The sequence below is a fragment of the Pyrus communis genome, chromosome 17 (genome assembly GCF_963583255.1).
Source record: "Pyrus communis chromosome 17, drPyrComm1.1, whole genome shotgun sequence".
Taxonomy (NCBI): domain Eukaryota; kingdom Viridiplantae; phylum Streptophyta; class Magnoliopsida; order Rosales; family Rosaceae; genus Pyrus; species Pyrus communis.
This window is the reverse complement of record NC_084819.1, coordinates 16,024,083-16,044,819: the sequence shown is the minus strand read 5'-3', so window position 1 is coordinate 16,044,819 and position 20,737 is coordinate 16,024,083. Positions and strand designations below refer to the sequence as shown.

At 36.3% G+C, this 20,737-nt stretch overlaps 3 protein-coding genes, 1 long non-coding RNA gene and 1 pseudogene across 13 annotated transcripts; 2 read left to right on the top strand and 3 right to left on the bottom strand.

Annotated features, from left to right (window-relative positions):
* Nucleotides 1-686: 686 nt before the first annotated feature.
* On the bottom strand, nucleotides 687-1,881 carry LOC137723798 (receptor-like protein 33; annotated as a pseudogene).
* A 611-nt stretch (nucleotides 1,882-2,492) lies between these two features.
* LOC137723797 (uncharacterized) lies at nucleotides 2,493-10,505 on the bottom strand. Of its 9 annotated transcripts, none has more exons than XM_068462987.1 (10): nucleotides 9,367-10,504; nucleotides 9,146-9,289; nucleotides 8,704-8,751; nucleotides 7,740-7,937; nucleotides 7,358-7,464; nucleotides 6,167-6,257; nucleotides 5,927-6,070; nucleotides 5,047-5,154; nucleotides 3,856-3,939; nucleotides 2,493-3,022 (listed from the first exon to the last, which is right to left on the bottom strand). In XM_068462987.1, exons 4-8 carry the CDS (start codon nucleotides 7,921-7,923, stop codon nucleotides 5,123-5,125), a joined length of 558 nt encoding a protein of 185 aa, XP_068319088.1. In that variant the 5' UTR covers nucleotides 7,924-7,937; nucleotides 8,704-8,751; nucleotides 9,146-9,289; nucleotides 9,367-10,504; the 3' UTR covers nucleotides 2,493-3,022; nucleotides 3,856-3,939; nucleotides 5,047-5,122. The 9 variants fall into 9 exon arrangements, with proteins under 9 accessions (XP_068319088.1, XP_068319085.1, XP_068319092.1 ...); XM_068462984.1 differs by having other exon boundaries at nucleotides 3,856-4,456; nucleotides 5,057-5,154; XM_068462986.1 differs by lacking the exon at nucleotides 2,493-3,022 and adding an exon at nucleotides 3,040-3,571 and having other exon boundaries at nucleotides 4,038-5,154.
* An 856-nt stretch (nucleotides 10,506-11,361) lies between these two features.
* On the bottom strand, nucleotides 11,362-14,422 carry LOC137723799 (uncharacterized). Of its 2 annotated transcripts, none has more exons than XR_011066969.1 (4): nucleotides 14,266-14,422; nucleotides 13,416-13,484; nucleotides 11,994-12,041; nucleotides 11,362-11,649 (listed from the first exon to the last, which is right to left on the bottom strand). It is a non-coding gene; the product is annotated as an uncharacterized lncRNA (long non-coding RNA). The 2 variants fall into 2 exon arrangements; XR_011066968.1 differs by having other exon boundaries at nucleotides 11,362-11,642.
* A 697-nt stretch (nucleotides 14,423-15,119) lies between these two features.
* On the top strand, nucleotides 15,120-18,578 carry LOC137723796 (transcription factor bHLH140). The gene is made up of 6 exons (XM_068462982.1): nucleotides 15,120-15,405; nucleotides 15,483-15,607; nucleotides 15,766-16,715; nucleotides 17,013-17,667; nucleotides 17,757-17,927; nucleotides 18,086-18,578. Exons 1-6 carry the CDS (start codon nucleotides 15,375-15,377, stop codon nucleotides 18,419-18,421), a joined length of 2,268 nt encoding a protein of 755 aa, XP_068319083.1. The 5' UTR covers nucleotides 15,120-15,374; the 3' UTR covers nucleotides 18,422-18,578.
* Nucleotides 18,579-19,488: 910 nt separating this feature from the next.
* LOC137722095 (uncharacterized) lies at nucleotides 19,489-20,262 on the top strand. Its single transcript, XM_068461077.1, has 2 exons — nucleotides 19,489-19,718; nucleotides 19,884-20,262. The coding sequence occupies exons 1-2, from the start codon at nucleotides 19,489-19,491 to the stop codon at nucleotides 20,260-20,262; spliced, it is 609 nt and encodes a 202-aa protein (XP_068317178.1).
* Nucleotides 20,263-20,737: the final 475 nt, after the last annotated feature.

The following is a 20,737-nucleotide window of genomic DNA, read 5'->3' as shown; positions in this document are numbered from 1 at the left end:
TTATTGCACCATGTGACATAGTCTTATTGGGTGTTGGGTCCTCCATATGTTTGCGGAGGCAACCTATAAGTTTTAGGGAGAAGAGAGTCTACAAGTCAAAGTTGAATGAATTTTGAGTTTAAGGGAAGAAAGCGAAACCCAAACAGAGTTTCATGAGGCGTAGCTAAAATTAAGCCTAAATTATTTTCTTATTTTTCTATTTATTTTGGATAAGAGTGGACATCCAACTGACCGAAGCGGCTGATCTGAACCATATTGGATGATTTGGTTTGGTTTTGACCTAGAAAAAGGTCAAACAATTTAAAAATGGGAACCACACTGATTTACTTTTAATTTGGTTCGGTTTCGATACTTTTGAAACTGGCCAAAACTAAACCGAAACGACCATGTATCTTTTAATTATTACTTTATTTATTTTACACATGTCAATTTATTATAGGTTATTTAGAGACCTTACTAATTTTGATTGAGACTGAAAATTGCACATATAAGGCACGATTGAGCAAGGGTTCTCCTTTTCACCGATATGAGACTCTTTTAACTTCACATTTTCATAATAGGGCACAATTGTGCCCCGCAGCTGTTGATTACAATCTTCATTGTCTTTATTTCTCTTGTTTCTTCATTTATCTGTGTATAATTATGATTCAGACTGAAAATTGCACAAAACTACAGGTCCAGAAGACTTGTGCGCTACTTGACCTTGAAGTCTTACCACATCTGCCTGACTAATTAACGTGCTCAAAGAGAAAAAGGGAAGTGGGGAAGAGAGCGAGAAATTTCGCCCCTACAAACACCAGCACAGCCAAGTGGAAGATAAGCGTAGATGACAATCACATTCACACTAACCCTGTGCTCTTCGTTGTCTACCGTCAATGGTGGTCCCCATAATCCCTTGTTACCTATAAAGGAGATACTTGGAAATGTTGAGAACTAAGTGCCAATTAGGATCATGTCGACCAGTTGGTTGTTTGACAGATTCATGAATGAAAGGAAACTAAAGTTTGCCAACTATGGTGGAATTTTCTCACTCAACTTGTTATGTGATAGGTCTAAGGATTCGAGATTCTGTATGTTGCCCAATGACAATGAGATTTCACTTGTGAAAATATTTTTAGACAAATTAAGAACATATAGTGATTCAAAATCTCCCATTTCCTTAGGTACTTGTCCACTGAAATTGTTGCATGAGAAGTCAATCAAGGTAAAAATAAAGATAATCTTTAGCAGATTCATCTCTAAACCTTTACTAGTAACTGTTACATCATCTTGAATAGAAACACTTGAATATGCCCCATGTACCTGTGTAAATCCCAAGACATTGACACCATCTTTTCTATCCATCATTGTCTGCCATGTTATCAAAGATATTGCCGATATTTTACCATTAAAATTGTTGTCAGCAACTTCTATGATTTGAAGCGTTGGCCAAGTTCAATTTGCTTCAGGACGTCCAATGCGTTCGTAAAATTTGTTGGATTGCAGAACAAGGACACGCAAAGTGGATATGTTCTTCAAGAAGCATGGGAAGCTATCGGTTATATGATTGTTTATAAGATTCAACGTCTGTAAACCTGTGCAGTGGATGAGAGATTTTGGAAGCTAACCTTCGATCTGATTTCCACTAAGGTCAAGAGATTCTAATGAGTAATCTTAAGTAAAAATAAAATTGAAAAGATTTCCAATAAGAATGTTTCTCCTCAAATTAAGTACTCCAAGGCTGCCTGTGATCAAGTATTTGGGAATCATGCCACTCAAAGAATCATTAGACAAATAAAAAAGCCGAAGAACTGTAGCATTGCATATTGAAACTGGAATGGGCCCATGCAAGTTATTGCTTGATAGAGAGAAGAACAAAGTCTTATTAAGGAATCCCCGATCTCATTTGGTATACTAGAGCTGAAATTATTTCTAGAGTAATTCAGATACGTAGCAATTGGAAAGAAAATTGAGAATTTTCCCTGAAGTTGGTTTAAATGAAGGTCAATGACTGTCAAATCAGATGAGCAAACTAGAGGAGCTTCTAGAGTTACAAAGGAGTTACAAGAAAGATTTCAGTAACTAAGATAACCAAGCTTCCAAATCCAATTTGGTATCTCATCTTGAATCTGGTTATCTGAAAGGTCCAAGTAATCTAATTATGATTGATTTCTCAAAAAACCTGGGAATGTTCTCAACTTGTTAGAAGCCAATTCTAATACAACGATTAGAGGAAAAGAGGAATTTGTATCACTATAGAAAAACAATAAGCTATTGTGGGAAAGATCAAGTATGGTAAGGTTTTTCAACCTTTGTGGACCATTGAAAGGAAAGGCACTAAATTTGTTGGAAGATAGATAAAGCCTTTTAAGCCCCTGAAACTTGAAGATAGATACAGGTATTGGACCTTCCAAATTGTTGAAACTCAAATCAAAGTAAGTTACTAAGTTGGAAAAAAATGTTCGAAAATTCAGGTAGTTGACCAGAGAAATGATTATTGGAAAGTACTATTCTTTGCAACAAAGGAAGAGAAAACAGAGACGACAGAATACTCACTTCGAGTAAATTGTCGGCCAAATCAAGCACAACTAGATTAATAAGGTTTTCCCAGTGTATAGAACTAATTGGACCATTGAACAAGTTTGAGGACATGTCCAAAAAAACCAATTATGTTAGGTTCTCCATTGATTTTGGAATTGATCTAGTGAAACTACAGTATGAAAGATCAATTGTCTCCAAAAGCTTAAGGTTTTCAATAGAGCTCAGCAATGATCCTGAAAACTTTGTGACTTTTAGATCCAAGGACCGAAGAGATCCAATGTTTGGTAATTCCGGCAAAGAACCATGAAGTTCTTCATTAAATGAAAGGTCAATAATTCGCAGAGTAGGTACCTGAAAGATCTCTTTGGGAAATGTACCTTGCAACAAACAATTAAAGAGACTCAAGGAAGTTAACTTTGAATGGAAGCTAACCGTAGAGCTTTGTGAAGTACACTGCGGCATGAGCTGAAGCCTCTTGAACAAAATGGAGGTAGTTTAGCCTCTGTTCCTCCCAAATTACAAAAACTTAGTAGCTTCACTAAAAAATGCATGAAGAAATGGATACATAGTTTTCATGCAGAGAGTACATTAAATCTTTTTATAGAGTATGAGACAACCATAAAGAGATATCTAGCATTATATCTTAGGTACATGTATAATACACAAATTTGATGTGCGCCTATGTAAATCTTTTAGGATTGTCAAATGGCCAAAATATATTGGACAATAATCGAAAGAAAGCATTTTTAGTTGGTAACTATTATAACTCCCAATCAAAACAAAAAGCCTGCTTGACCAAGTTTAATAAACCAGCATAGATGAATTATCATTATTGTTTGTCGTATATTTGTAGCTTCATCTTTCGTCTTTTCTTTACTTTCTCAATTTCTCTCACACTACAACATCATTCAATGTATTAAAATTTCAGATAAAGATAGAGGACGCCTTATTGACTCTAATCCTCACTAACCAACCAAGCTTAAATGCAACTATTTTGCTCAAATTAAATAAATTGTACCCCTCTTCCCCCATTTTCCGCGCAATTCACCACCTAAACAATGCAATAAAAAAAATCAAAAGAAGGGATAAAAGATTGTTACAGATGGTTAAATTTATTTACACCGAAAAATGTTTTAGCTTTTTGAAATAAGTTTTACATGAAATGTATAAATTGGGTGAATCAAGCTCTTGGAGCTCTTTGAACCACTTTATGAGCCTAATTGGTACAATTGAAAATGAAGAGTGTAATCAAACTTCATGAGCCTAATTGAAAAATTAAAGACCAGCTTGAAAATAAATTAAAAAGCTGAGAATATGATGCAAAAATGCATTTACCTGCTCAGTTTCAAGTAGCCTAAGAAAAGGCCTGGTATATTCTGGAAATTGAGTAATCATATCTGTACATAGGTGTTCACTTGCCTAAAAAAATAACAGAAATGAAATAAATTACAATATATTCGGAATACTAGTGTATAAAACGTGATTTCCAAAGATCCAAGCTAATTAAAATGCCAAACCCTTTCAAGTAAGCTTGGCAGCCACTGATCAAGGTGTGTTAAAACCGATGAACAACAAAATGTAAGTCGTAATCTGCAGAAGATTAATACCTTCACTAACTAAATGAATCGAGAATGAAAACATCTAAATTCTATTAATTAAGTACAATTACCAGAGGAAACTGAATAAAATGTCAAAATTGATACGTTGACATAAGGTTGGAGGCCTCAAAATCACTAATAAAATATGCATAAACCCAATATGCATCAAAATCACCAAGTCTTGACTTCACTTGCTTTGTCAGAATATAAAAAGTTCAAATAATATTGTTTCCAAAAAATTTGTTCAAAGAAAACAAAAACCATTCACCTCTAACGCTCTAACCATATAGCAGGGTGGACTTCCTCTTCCGCATTTAATGGTGAATTGAAGACCAATGCTGGCGGTAGACCAAGAGTAAGTGCAACCCAATTGCAGCAACAAAAACACAATTGACTTTCACACTACATAAATAAATGATAAAAAAACACATACTTGCACCAATGCATTGTTTTTCTTTTTCTTTTCTGTGCAGCATAAAAATAAAAAATGACAACATTCCCCTGAAACCAAATTCATCCTCCAATTTCTTGCAACAAATTTTAGTAATTACGAACGCCCCAAACTTACTAAAAGATTTTCAATAACCTTCTTTCATTGCAGGGTCCAAGAAGAACCAAACCATTACAGGAACTCGCATTGCAAACATAATAGAACTAATTCAAATATGAAAACCCACAAATCACAATGCTCATATCCAGTGAATCATCTTCATGGACCGCATCTTCTAAAATCGTAAAAGGCCTTTCTTTCTCCACTATTTGAATCTTACATTTCTTTTCTACTATTGATCTATGAAACCAAACTATCACTTAATTAAATCTCAAACACTTCCAACTAAATCTAAAATTAAATAGAGCTGTTCAATTATATTAAACTACATATAGGGAGGGGGAAAGAGACAAAAGAGAGAAGAGAGAAAAGAGAGACCTGGAATTACCGGATCCTCAATACTGACCAGGCCATAATTCTGATTGGGTTTCAAAAGTGGAGTGTAAACCAAATGCTATATAAGTGTTGTCGGATGCTGAAAAGTAACTGCAATCCAGGGAACCATGTCATTTATAAGTATAAAAAAAATAAAAAGAATCAGGGAAAATCTGTGATGGTGAAAAACATAAAGGCCAAACCAAAACTATAAACCTGTATTAGAGGTTTATTAAATCCAATGTTGAAACCCATTTGATAGTATTGTTCAAAACCTAAAAAAGGATTGAATAGTCATGGTAGAGTGGAGGGAAGAAGAAGCAAGCCACTATAAAATTACAAACATCGTCCAGCTGAGAACAAATATGTAAAAAAGTTGGCCACTTATTTGTAAGATGGAGAATATATTAAGGCATGCTCATGGATACGGAGGCTAATGAACATCGTTAGATACTGGGTACACATCATTCATTTAGTAGATATAGAGGGTAGGAGAATGTAGTTTCAAAATTGGAGAAGACCACTTACGAAGAAAAATATAATATAAATGTTAATTGCAAATATAAATCCAATTTTCAAACAAAATTCACTAACATAAATCTGAAATTTGAATTGTCTATGTTTTCTATTGAAACCCATTGTTTATCTTATAGCCATCATACGTCTCAAACAACACCTTTTCATCAAAAAATTTAAAACCATTCGTACTCATACCAATCAAGTCTATCATGCTCAAACCAATTCGGTCTAATACGTAACAAAAGAGTTGTACTTCATATTTACTATACCATGTCTCCTTTCCATGTCCCTTGGCAAAGTCAATATTGTCCCACCAACTGACCATTATTTTGCAACAGTTAAAATCTACCCCACGGGATCTTACCACAGGAGGAGCGGCTTCCGCCACCGTAAAAAGCATCGCTTCCTCTGGCTCCATCCTTTACCAAATTGTTGGAATTGACGCTCATATCTACTGGTTTAGGAGCTGGTTGTTTTGCATTTTTCGCAACCCAACCTTCCCTCATACCTGAAAGTTCCCAAGAAAGTTAAGAGCAGAAAGAAATAATAACCCACACGTTCTCCACGTTGCACATAAAGCTCATAATTTTAGAAAACAACATACTTGGCACGAATAAATTTCTCAGTCCCACTTCTGTCAAAATTTGGTGGCAATTCTTTTTCCCAATAACTGTTTCCCTTTTCATTACCCATGGCTACACAAAAGTACATAGAGAGTTAAGTAACAGGATAATGAATCAGAACATAGTAGTTGGTTAGATAAGATTAAAAACACACGAAGCAAGAATATGAACACTGAGCCCTAAACCCTAAATGAATACTATCAGACCATACATAACATGCATAATAGTTTTGACAATATGAGGACATTGAGGACAAACTTCAACACTCATGAAATCTTATAAAATTGCATTGTTCGATAAGAATCAATTATGTTTGGTTCTTTCTTGTTGAGGGAGATGTTACAACCAACTCAGCTAAAGAGTCATTCCTACAACAACATCAACCTATGCAAAATACGACATATGCACATGCTATGCCACATATAACTTATCTTCTTTTTTTTTTTTTTTTTTTTTTTTTTTTTTTTTTTTTTTCCAGTAGGCTGAGCTGATATGATATTTAGCATGAGAAATTAAAAGATATTTAGTTTCAAAGAGAAGAGAAGGCAGCAGCTAATATCTTACCAGTTGATAAGATCCCCATGTTTAGAAAGCAAGCTACACCATCTTTAAGATAGTTTGGCAGTTAACGAAATGGAATTCCCCATAATTTTGACAAAAACGGTAAGAGGAGACATATAAATAGTGCCAGCAATTCACATTTACAAAAGATATTGGCTTTCATTAGGTGAATTCAATTTCAGGACACCAAAAATATAAATTTGAAAGGCCATCAATTTGTATGCCTTTTTCAAGAATGCCTGACAGATTGGGGAAGCATAGAAGAGGAGTAAAACATTATTAGGCATAAGCCACATGATGGAAACATTGCAGTACACATTGATATGCAAGGTGCAAGACACATGAGAACTGCTTCCCAAATATAGTCCTTACAAAGAGTAAATTAGACCAGTACAATGATACACAAAGCAAGACATGAAAGAAGTGGGAGAACATTTATTGTCAAAGAAATTATGTGATAATAAACCTATGCATTTCATTCGAGAAAGTAATTCATGCTCCTGCATGCTGCCGAATGTTAATGAAACTGAAAAGACATAACGAATTAAAGTAATGCAACTTAACAAAAACAAAGACATCTAGCTGTTCAAGAAATAAAGTCAAAACATTACCTCAAGAATTCGATGAAACCTAGATACATCGTCAAGGGCGATTTTGAGGGAATAGTTGATATAGAAATACAGCTCAAATCCATGAAAATGGCACCAAACACTATTTCCTAGGATGATGCGACAACTTATCAAAGTCAGAAAATGCATTATCTCAGTTTATATTAGTTTAGTTTAGTTTGGTAACATATATGATCCCCGTGCAGCAACATAGAATACTTAGCAAAAGTTGCATTTCTGAGAACAAATAACCAACATGCTTGACCGAAAAAACAATGTAGATGCTTTAGTAATACAAAATTACAGTTTAATTCAGGTTTCTCAGTCACCAACCATTGTCATAGCAGAAAAATAACCCTAAAAGAATTTAGGAGCACAAACTAACCTTCCTTTGTCGAGCAGCAAGGAAGAGGGGGAGAAAATTGATTCCTGGAGGAGCTTTTTTGTTCAAAGTTAAGTCGAGTAGCAAGGAAGAAGGGTTGGGATTGTTCGTGAGCTGGTGTTGCGGATATAAACATATAGAAAGCTCCACTGTCTTGTAACAAACACAAATCGAATATGATCACCATGTCACATTAATTACCTAAAATTCATAAGGTTATATACATTAGTATGTTGAACAAATTAGTTCCATTTCATTAAACTAAAAAATTTACAGAATATGAGAAATAAAGAATTTTTATTGTTTATATGAAAATAGAATAACAAAGAACACCACTGACTGCCATTTTATTCAGTAGTTTCCACAAACGGCAATTGCTGAGATTGTCAAAAATCTTCGAATAAAGCCTTCAACTCAACCATCCATACACAAACATAATAGACAATGTTTTTTAGCGAATTATGGACAAAGTTTAACATTCAAATGCAATGAAGTGGAAAACAAAATCCAATTCTAGGACGAATTGAATCCTTATTAATCCTTCCTGGTTTGGTACCTAAGAACCAATGAAGTGACATTGGCAATATATGGTTATGCATGCTATAAGAAACCATTCATTTGTAGATGGTATTGTGTCACCAATATTGTATTTAAAGATGCAATACATAGTTCGGTAAAAAATCAAAACGAAAAGGATTAAGATGTTGAAAATACAAAACTGGATTCTTTTATTTGGTAAAGACGGTTCCCCCACTGGCTGTCTGAAACCACAAACACTTTTTTACATAGAAACTTTATAAACTAATAGATTAAAATAAATCTAAGTGTTATAAATGAAAAATCCTGGGATTGATAGCTATGGCATCAACAGTGCCACCACATCCCAAATAAATGAATGAAAATATAGTGATTGACGGCCAACTAAGAAGCTCAAGCTTGAACATAAACCAAGGCATAAGATGCTTACCAAACTTTTCAAATGGCTAAATTGTTCATTTAAGTTGACAACTTCTTCCTGCAATCCATAAGTAAGATCATTAGATGCGGTAAATAAAACATCATACTTCATCCATGGCAATCTAGCAGAGAAACCAATTGAATTCAGATGGAGCCTAATTTGTGGAACTACATTTATATGCACTAAAATGCATTATCATGTTGTCATATTTAAAACTGAGGTTTATGCAGTATGCTATCTTTAGCTTACACAAAATTTTTGTCCCTCATTTTTGAAGTTCTGCACTTCATAATTCATATACTTTCTGTTTCCCTTCTAATGAAGTTATGGACTGCTTTCCATTTGGAATTTGCGTAAGACAATGTTATGATATTCCTAATTTAGAATGTGTTTCCATTCTAATGAATGCAAGCCCTAAATCATAAATATTGTACAATTAGCTCTCAATTACTTTGATGTGTTTGAGCATGTGGCAGGGCATGAGAATCAGAACCACTCCATGTTGTTCTCGGCTTCGTGATTTGGTCATTAAACAATACTTGATTCCCTCCATCCTTTATCACGTCTTCTTGGTGATCACTTATTCGTCTCTGAACTGTATCCACAAAAAACCACAAATTAATCCCAAAAACAATCATACAAAAAAATTGCGGATTAGATTCGATTACGTACCATTTTCCCAGGATGTAGAGCTCGGTGATGATTCCCTCCTCATTTTGCACCTTAGACATCGAGATTTTAAACCAGAAACCAAAATCAAACAAACATAAAGAAATACGACTGACAGAATCACAATGTAAGCCACCACTCCCTCGCTTCCACGGTTCCACCCACAACACCAAAAAACAACAATAACAATAATAACAATGTACAATCAGACAAAACAAAAATGCACCAAAGCCCTCCAGTGCTATAACAGCACTTCTAGTACAACTTCGATATCTATGGACTGTTCCTTTCTCCATGTTACATCGACAGTATTAGAGCTCTTACAACATCACAGATGCATGACCAAGAGTGCATTCCACAACCTTTTCTCTGCTCCTTTTCATCAGTTGGTCCTAAAGATTCTATTCTTTTAAATTCATCTTCTTTTTCGGTATCAACACACATTTATCACTTCATGTGTCCAACATAAAACACTTAACATTTCCGATGACAAATTTGAAGCAAATTATCAGAATCTGGGTACTGAGAATTAAATTACTCTTTGTTCTTATAGTCCCGATGGAAATTACTCATTGATTCACAATATTAATCAAACTAAAATGCAAGAAAAGAAAAATCAACAACCCATATCAAAATAATATGAAAAGATCCCAACAAACCAACCAAACAATTAACATTTAAAAAAAAATTGCAAACTTGGAGGGAAAGAAGCACCAGAAGATGAAGAGGAAGAAGAAGAGCCTGTTACAGAAACCCTTCTCGTTTTTCAGATACCCAACTCTGGGTCGAGTTAAGCTTCTCCGCCGCCGTTCTCAACGGCTTCGATTTACATGTCGTCAGTACCAGCGGCCTCTCTCTGCCTCCCTCCCTCTCTCTCCCTTCTCTCTCTCTGCTTACGGCATGGTCTCATCGAATCCCACCGCAGCTCAGAAAGAAAAGGGCATGAAAGTCTCTCTAAAATGACCATCGCTCCCCTGCTTTTCCACGATGGCATGAAGATCAGCGACAGAGAGAGACAGTGGCAGCTTCGTAAATAAAATGAAATGTACTCCAAAACACTGTTTATTTAAACCGTGAAATTGGAATCCTTCCTTTCGACTAAAGTAATTTTTGTGTGACCGTGAGTGTTGGTAAGGCCCTTGACCAAACCCTAATTACAAATTTACAATAACCTCAAGTTAATACAATGCAAGTGGAAATTTGTCACATGAGATGTGCTAATTGATATAATTGGATTTATTCATGACATTGTGGAATTGTGAGATTGCTTTTATCGGTTAATGTTGATTTTGGAAGTCTTGATTGGATTGTCTAAATTCATGACATTGTGGAATTGTGAGATTGCTTTTATCGGTTAATGTTGATTTTGGAAGTCTTGATTGGATTGTCTAAATTCATGACATTGTGGAATTGTGAGATTGCTTTTAATAATTCGGTTGAGTTTGATTCTTAAGTATTTTCATGTAAATTTTTTAGTGAAATGCTTCAAAATCTCAAAAAGAAATGTAAGATTTGTGAATAATAAAATGCACTGCGAAAATTTTCCAATCCAAGAGAATTGACACAATTCGCATTGTGTTTTAAGCTTCACAAATCTTACATATGTCCTTGCGATTTTGAAGGAATTCATTAAGCAATTAAAGAATTCTACTGCTTTATCTAAGTTGTCTAATACGCCCCACACGACCTCACACAGTTGGCCAACTCACTACATTATCCGATTTTTCTAAGACACCATCGACATGGCTTTCTAGATTATTTGTATTTAATATGTATTCATAACGTTGTATATTTTCGTGTAAATTATTTTCTTCTTTTTCTATTTATTTTGGATAGGGGTGGGCATCAACTAACCGAACGAACAAATTGACCAACCCAAAGCATATTGGTTGGTTTAGTTTGGTTTGGTTTTGAACAAGGAATAAGTCAAACGATTTAAAGCCGAATCAAACTTATTTACTTTTGGTTTAGTTTTGATATTATTGAAATCGACTAAAATCAAACTAAACCGATCATGTATTTTTGTAATTATTGATTACACATGTCAACTTATTATAGATTATTAAGAGATCTTACAATACACATACTATGAGTTACAATGACCATCAACATTTAGGAGATTTATTAGTCATAGTGACCGCGTGTTGCTACCGATGTTATAAGTGTATAAAACATGTAAAAAGTTGGACATTAAAGTACAAAATAAGGAGCAAAATTAGTGTCTTCAATATCTAAGTCTCTGCCAAAATGATCTTGGATCTTCAGCTCATGTTGTAAACCTGGGTACTAAAACAAAGTCAATTATTGAAACAACGACAATAAATCTTGTCACCTAGATTTCATCTAGGTTTGATCTAGATTTGAACTACATGCTGATGATCTGAATGAAAGAACGTAATAGTAACAGTAGAAATTGGTTTGAATTTCTGATGTCATGTGTCAGTGGGTTTTACTTTTTTAGACCACTATGCCTATTATATTTGTAGCAGGGAATGAACATTCACATATAACAAAAGGTTCAGGTTTTATCAAGACATTTTAACACAGTTAACTATCTATGCAGTGCTTTTAAATTAGTTTCCAAAAAGAAAAGTAACGCCTCATTTTGAATTTTATTATCTAAATCTTACCCTTAAGCAATTTAAAACTCGAAAAGATGCCCAAACTATAGTGATCCCCTGCAAAAGAAACCGGCAAACAAAGAAAAAAGAACAAAAGATGAGCAATAAAATTCACAGACCATAATACACAAAATTCCCTATAACGTACATTGATAAATCATTTTACCCAATCCAATTGAATTCCTGATCACAACACATAAGATAAACTAATAAACCAGTTTATCAAAATAACCATTAAATTTTAAACATTTAAAACCAAAGAGAACCAAACATGCATATTTGGAAAAAAAAAAAAATGGAGTGTTTTGAGTATCTAAACCTCACCCTCATCACTTATAAAATGTAGAGGTCCCAATGGAAAGAGAACTTGCAAAACAGCGTCCCAACACAAACACAACATATTAAACAAACAAATGAAGACAAATTTGTTTTTAAAAACCGACAATGAACAATAAAATTCAGAAATCCCAAGACACAAAATCGCAAACGACATAAAAATTAGTAATAAAAGTTATGAAAAAACAGACGCCACTTGACGCCAATGACGACCCCAAAGGCAAGCAAAATCCCAAACCAGTTAAGAAAAATTAAGAGTCCATTCCTCTGTCATATTCTTTTCCCCTGTTTCGCTACCCCTAATCCCAAATGTGTCTTCGATGCTCTTTGTCCCATTTTTCTCACCCTAATATCTCACCTGCAAAATCTTAACGCTGCTACTTTCCCCCGCCAGCAAACCCTAAACACCCTGTAATGCTATGTTCTTCCAAATCTATAACAAAAAACTGCATGCATAAACACGATAAAAATTTGCGAAAACCCACAACACAACCTAACTAAAAATCTCACGGATCAAAAGTTTCACCCAAAAGAACTCCCCAACTCCCCCCCCCCCCCCCCCCCCCCCCAAACACATCTCTCTTATCAAATGAATACTCCAAAAGCAATTCAATGGTTGATAACAACCCATTTAAAATTGAACCCAAAAAAATTAAGAGCTTCTCACATTTAAAATTGAACAAAACACAATCCATACATTATAACAAAAACTGCATGCATCAACATGCTAGAAATTCACCAATATCCACAGCACTGACCAAGACCCACAAAATCAGCCAAAAGATACAAAATAGAGGAAAAAAGCTAAATCTGGAAAAGGAAAAAAAAGAAGGGGCTGCAAATCGAAGAAGCTGAAAAGAAAAGGAAAAAGGGCGTTAAAAGAGTAGCCAAACAGCATCGAAAGCAATTCAATAGTTGATAACAACCCATTTAAATTGAACCCAATAATCTTCTACCATTTAAAATTCAACAAAACACAATCTATACAGTCGGAAAAAAAAAAACAGTACCAGATGCGAGATTAGAAGAACACCAAAAACAAAAAAACGATTCCATCCAACAAGAGATTCAGGAAAAAGAATAAAAATGATATACCTTGTTGATAAAGAGCTTGCAAAGCCGCAGATAAAAACTGGAAAATTCGAGCAACAACTTTTGCTGCAACTAAAAATCAAAGCAGATCAGAAAAGTACACCCAAAGCTTGAAAAAAATTAAATCACACACAATCAGAAAAATAGAAAATTCACCAGAAAAATATTAAAATCCCATGTGGCAAGAAAACCAAATAACTCACCAAAGAACTTTAGATCACATATCACACAATAATGTTATTGTTAACATCCTCTTCGGTTCTATAAAATCAAACAAAAGAAATTGCACAGAAAACCCATTTTGATATTCATATTTAATTATAAACTCACATCATGTGGCATTTTTCAGATGCAGGAAAAAAGAACAAATGAATTCCCACGAATGTAACTCTTACAAAAAAAATATATATATATATATATATATTTAATTCTACAACAAAACCCAAAAGCGAGCAACCAAAGTTTCTTACCTTAAGCACAAATGTCTTCTAAAGCTGCAGACAAAAGTTCCAGAAAAATAAAAACCTGATTATACACTTATACACCCACCTGCAAAACCCGATGGCACCCCAAAAAAAAAAAAAAAAAAAAAAAATCTAAAAATGAGAAGAGAAACAATTTCAACAGAAAATCCATTTGTTAAGACCCACAATACAACCTAACCAAAAAACACACGGATTAAAAGTTTCTCCCCAAAAACCCCATCTCTGTCATCAAACGAAAACTCCGAAAGCAACAACCCATTTAAAATTGAACCCAAAGAAATTAAAAGCTTCTAACATCTAAAATTGAACAAAACACAATCCATACAGTTGCATAAAAAAGTTGTAGATGCAAGATTAGAAGAACTCACCACAAAACTATCCACTTCGAGACCAACAGAGACGAAAAGAGGAGAGAGTAGACGGCTACGAAAGAAAAGCAGCAAAAGAAATGGGAAAAAAAATGGACCAAAAGCAGTGAAAAGGAATCACTGCAAAAAGACATCTACAACAATCAAAGCCAAAGCAAAGGAGGATGAAAGACACGTAGAACCAAAAGGTCGAAACCGGTGAGGATAAAAGCTTGGCCTCAGAGGGCAAAGAAGTCATTTTACTGTAAAAAAAAGGCAAAAAAATGGCTTAACAAACGAATTGAGGGGCATTTTGGTCCGCATGCTGCCATATAATAGTAACCAGATTAGAATATGTATTATATAATCAAATTGGAATAATAAATTGAATAAATTGTAGTAATGGTTTCAACTTTAATCAAATTGGAGCAATGGTCCTTCAAGTAAAAATTTATTACCATTAGTCTCTCAACTCATCTAAATGTGGAGCTATGGTCTTTTTTGTCAACTTCGTTAGAATTTTGTCAAAATAAGTTATGTTGGAATGACTATTGCTACAATTAGGATCTCTCAACTCATCAAAACGTGTAGCTATGATTATTTTCGTCAACTTAGTCAGGGACTAATGATAATGAATTTTTAGTTGAGCGATCAATGCTCCAATTGAGTTAAAGTTAAGAGATCATTGCTATAATTTACTCTAATAAATTATGTTTTGCCATATGACTTTCAGTTTGAGATGATTTTTTATGACAGAACTAAAACAAATCTTATGACTTTTGGTTGAAGATGGTAAGAAATACCATCTGCATTATTTATTAAAATATTAATATTTAGGAGGTGAGAGGTCTAAAATGAACCAGTCTTTCCGGTGGAGATGGCCTAATATCCTTGGAAAGGCCCTCAATCCAAATATGGATAGTGCTCGTGTGAGTCGTAACTGGGGTTTTGCTAGTCTAAAGAAATAAATCCAAATCGAATCGGGCGGGTCAATTTTCAGGTCGACGCAATTTGTCCCTTTACGCCGCCAAGCACGAGGCACCGGCGATAGAAGCTTCCAGCCCAGTGGAAGAAGAAACCGTTGGTTTTCAGCCCTTAATTCAAACGTGCCACACAGAGTCTCCCAAAACATGGACATGGATATCGACGAAAAAGCCAAAGGTACGCCCTTTCTCCGCGTTTAATAATTCTGGGTCGTCGTCACCTTCGATTACAAAACCTATATGCACTTTTGACAGGGGAAGAAAAGCAAGGAAAGTCCGTCGCAGTAATATTGGTGGGTGCGCCCGGAAGCGGAAAGTCCACCTTCTGTGAGCATGTCATGCGCTCCTCCTCCGCTCGCCCCTGGGTTCGAGTTTGCCAGGTATATCTATGTGCACACCATATGTTCGATGAAATGGCTCAGAGAGCTCAAGATTAGTATTTTCAGTAATTCATATGATACTCTGGATACTCCGGATTGCTGTTCATATGGGTTATTGTTTTTATGCTGTTGGGTTCTCATTTTTTATGTTTTTGTAGGATACTATAAAAAATGGTAAAGCCGGGACGAAAGCGCAGTGTATTGAGAGTGCAATGAATGCATTGAAGGATGGGAAGAGTGTTTTTATAGATAGGTGTAATATGGAGAAAGAACAAAGGGATGAGTTTGTGAAGCTTGGTGGTAGTGCCCAGGTTGATGTTCATGCTGTGGTGCTTGATCTTCCTGCCAAGCTTTGTATATCGCGGTCTGTGAAGAGAACGGGCCACGAGGGAAACTTGCAAGGTGGGAGAGCTGCTGTGGTTGTGAATAGAATGCTGCAGAAGAAAGAACTGCCCAAACTGAGTGAAGGGTTTGCTAGAATCACTTGTTGCCAGAGTGAGAGTGATGTTCAATCTGCTGTTGATGCATATAGTGGACTTGGTCCGTTGGATACACTTCCCAGTGGTTATTTTGGCCAGAAGAACGCCGGTGCGAAAGTACAACTAGGTATAATGAGGTTCTTAAAGAAAACAGATGGTCCTGCTAATAGTGAATCCACTTCGAAGAGTGTACCAGATTCTAATGCTTCTCGAATTATTGAAGAAAAGGAAACCTCTTCGAAGGGAACAGGTTCATTGTCCGAGAATTCTCGTAAGGAGTCAAAGGAAGGTGGAGAGCTATTTGTAGGCTCAGTTGGCGGTGATGTTTCTCTAAACGATTCCCCCACTCTGGCATTTCCCTCCATATCGACAGCAGATTTTCAATTTGACATTGAGAAGGCGTCTGATATTATTGTCGAGAAAGTTATAGAATTTTTTAATAAGCTTGGAAATGCTAGGCTTGTTTTAGTGGACTTGAGTCATAAATCAAAGATTTTGTCTTTGGTAAGGGCTAAAGCTTCAGAGAAAAACATTAACTCCAACAAGTTCTTCACATTTGTGGGAGATATCACTCGGCTTCATTCAGGAGGAGGTTTACACTGCAATGTAATAGCTAATGCTGCTAATTGGTAAGCATTTAGAAATACTATGCAATATAAATGTAAATATTTTGTTGCGGTGCTAGTTCACAATATGAAATAACAGATCTGTAGGATTTTGCATTTTTCCCCTCTGTTAAACCAAAACATGGTGTAGTAGAATTATGCTGAATTCGAGTTTTGCATATGTAACCCCTGCAGTTGAAATGTAAAGTTTGATATGTTTTCTTCACCTTTATAATATTTACTTTAAGTTAGTACGAAAAAAATGTGATTATATGTTTTACATATAAAGTATATTGAAAATAAATATTTATTCTGGTGCAGGCGTCTTAAACCTGGAGGTGGAGGTGTCAATGCTGCAATCTTCAGTGCTGGAGGTCCATCTTTGGAGGTTGCAACCAAAGAACAAGCCCAATCTCTGTATCCTGGGAGTGCTGTGGTTGTGCCTCTCCCTTCAATTTCACCCTTGTTTAGTAGGGAGGGGGTAACCCATGTCATACATGTTGTTGGACCCAACATGAACCCACACAGACCAAATTGTCTGAACAATGACTATAGTAAAGGCTGCAAAGTTCTCCGGGAGGCTTACACTTCACTTTTCGAAGGTTTCGCAACAATTGTGAGGACCCAAGCAAAGTCACCCAAGGGAAGCATTGAGAACCTGCAGGCAAAGCTGCCAAAGTCACAAGAACATTCTGATGCCTCTAGAAATCATTTTACAAACAGCGATCAAAAGACTAAGAGAGAGGATCCTCACAAATATGAGAGGAGCAAAAGAAGTAAAGCATATCAGGATGATACTGAAGATTCTAACACTGGTAAACCAAACCTGAGCAACAAGTCTGGTGGAAGCAGGACTAAATCCTGGGGGTCATGGGCTCAGGCTCTCTACAACACTGCTATGCACCCAGAGAAGCACAAGGATGCAGTGCTAGAGATATCAGATGATGTCGTTGTGCTGAATGATCTTTATCCAAAGGTAAATGATACCTAGTTTCCATATATTGTTTATCATCCTCTTCAACTTTCTGTCTGATGAAAAAAAAAAAAACCTTCGGAATTTCGCAGGCAAAAAGGCATGTTTTGGTGGTGGCACGATGTGCAGGTCTTGATCGACTGTCAGATGTTCATAAAGAACACCTTCCATTGTTAAGGACAATGCATGAAGTTGGTCTGAAGTGGGTTGAGAAATTCTTCCATGATGATTCATCTTTGGTCTTCCGTCTTGGATATCACTTGGTACGCATGCTAATTTTCTGAGAGCTTGCTGTTATATTCGTTTGCTCCAACATTGCCTTTTGGAATCCTTTTTGCTAAAGGACTCGTGAGGTTAGTATTAATACAACAGACTAGATGTAAATAATAAATTAAGTGTTTCGGGACATCATCTCTTGCAGGATCCCTCAATGCGACAGCTGCATCTGCATGTTATCAGCCAGGATTTTGATTCAACATACTTGAAGAATAAGAAACATTGGAACTCCTTCAATACTGCTTTCTTTCGAGACTCAGTGGATGTGGTGGAGGAAGTCAGTAGTGATGGAAAAGCAAAGCTAAAAGAAGACGATAGCATGTTGTCTATGGAGTTGCGATGCCACCGATGTAGAAGCGCTCACCCCAACATACCCCGATTAAAATCTCACATAACTAACTGTCGAGCCACCTTTCCAAGCACCTTGCTCCAAAATGGTCGTCTTGTTCACGCACCAAGCAATGTCAGCATTGGTCCGTAGGTGACAATCCATCGCATCTCATCGAAATTTTGCTGTATATAAATGCTTTTTGGTGGCTTAAACGTTATTGCATCGAGATCTTTGGTATGGCTTTCCATGATTCTCACAAGTTTGTGTTCTCGTAGGGGTTAGTAGTAACAAAATGCATTTTCAAGTACTCATTTGATTACCATTTCGTTTTTAGTTGTCAAAATTACAGTGTTTTTGAACTTGTTAAAACAACAAAAGTCAACAATTTCTCAGAAAGCATTTGGGATCTAATTAAATTGTGTGATCACCCTGTTTTGATTTTTTTCGTCAAAGTGTCTTCATCATCTCGTGTGACCAGTTTTCGATTCTTCAAAGTGACTTCGTCATATCGTGAGACAAGTTTTCAACTTGCCCCAACCTAAACGGCAGAGCCGTCTCAATGCAAACTTAGTCCTAAGATGAAAATGAAATGAGGTTTTCCAAATTTAGTACGTTATCATTTATCACTACCAAAAACGAAAACTTTGTTCCACTACTTGTGCCTCTTTTTCTTGATCGTTGTCCCGCTTCACAGCCGGTGTCTTGAAGATGAGCTATCAGCACTCCTCCATTTCAAGAAGAGACTTCTGTTCAATTCTTGTACGTCCACCAAGCTCGTATCCTGGAATTCAAGTAGCGACTATTATTCTTGGGATGGTGTTACTTGCAGTAGTACTAAGGGGGCGTGTTGTCAACCTTGGCCTTAGTAACGAATTTACCAAACGTGATGAGTCCCTCTCCAAGCTTCAGAGTCTCATCGTGATTCAATTGTGTTGAGTAAAGCAAAGTCTGTCATCAGTCCCTTGATTTAAGGAGTCCACACACGAGTCTTAACTCACGTAATAGCTTGTATAGGCCTTAATTCCAGGATCTTTATTGATCCATGTATCTGCATAAGTCTCTCTTTGTACCAATTACTCTTTTCTTAATGGAAACCATTCACACATAATAGAAGGTTTTACATGGTACCAGAGTTGAGTCTTTTTGGGAACCTGATAACCTAAAATCCTTAGCGTTCAAACATACCAAGAAATCATAGCACTACTCTTCTCGCCAACATGGCGACCGAAGATTCCAACAAACAAAAAGGCTCAACCAAGTTTGAGACCACCAAATACGAAGATCCCAATGATCCTCCTTATCTTCATCACTCCGATCAGCCTGGAGCGATTCTCGTCACACATCCACTAAATGACGAAAATTACTCCACTTGGAGCCGTGCCATGACCATGGCCCTTAATGCCAAGAACAAGGAAGGGTTCATTAATGGAACCATTAAAGAGCTTGCGTTGGCATCCACAATTGAATTCTAACAGTGGACTCGTTGCAACAACCTCGTGAAATCCTGGCCGCTCAACTTTGTCTCGAAAGATATCGGAGCAAGTGTCATCTACAACAATGTTGCATATGATATTTGGAATGAATTAAATGAACGTTTCTCTCACACAAACAGCGTACATCTCTTCCATATCGAACAAGAGATACATGGAAGTGTTCAAGGAAATATGAACATTGGTGCGTATTTTACCATACTAAAAAGCTTTTGGGATGATCATGATGCCTTGTGCTCTTTCCCAACTTGTGCATGTGGTGCTGCGAAGGAATTGATGCAGTTTCAGCGAAGTCAGAAAACCATGAATTTTCTCATGAGTCTCAATGAACACTATGTTGCAGTTCGTGAGCAAATTTTACTTATGGATCCCCTTTCTGCTATCAACAAGGCTTTCTTACTCATTATTCAAGATGAGAAGCAAAAAACAGTCTCAACACATGCTCCTGGAAGGTCCTCAATCACAAATGCAGCAGCTTTCGCTGTGTGGGACAACATGTGAAACTCTGGTAGGAATTTTTCTCCTAAAAATCCTCTTCTCAAATGTGATCGTTGTGATGCAACCAGACACACTTCAGATATCTGTCGAGCACACCTCAAGTGTGACTACTGTAATTGGAGGGGTCACACCATTGATTAATGCCGCAAACTGAAAAAGGCAAAGGACAACAGCGATAGGGGAGATTATCAAGATCGCAGGGCTTCCAACTCCAAGGTTAATCATGTTGACATCAAGCCAATACCTTCAGCAACATCTCATTCGTCATATAGTCTCACTTTCGAGCAATATCACAACCTGCTTGCACTCCTTGATAAGAGCCAATCCAACTCCACAGCCAATCATGTCGGTACCACCTCTACTATGAATGATTTCTCAGGTAGAGTTTTGTGTGCTTCTGCTTTCAATGAGGGAAAGAACTGGATCTTTGATACCGCTCACCGAGTTTAATGACTACAAGCATTCTAGTTTCCAATCG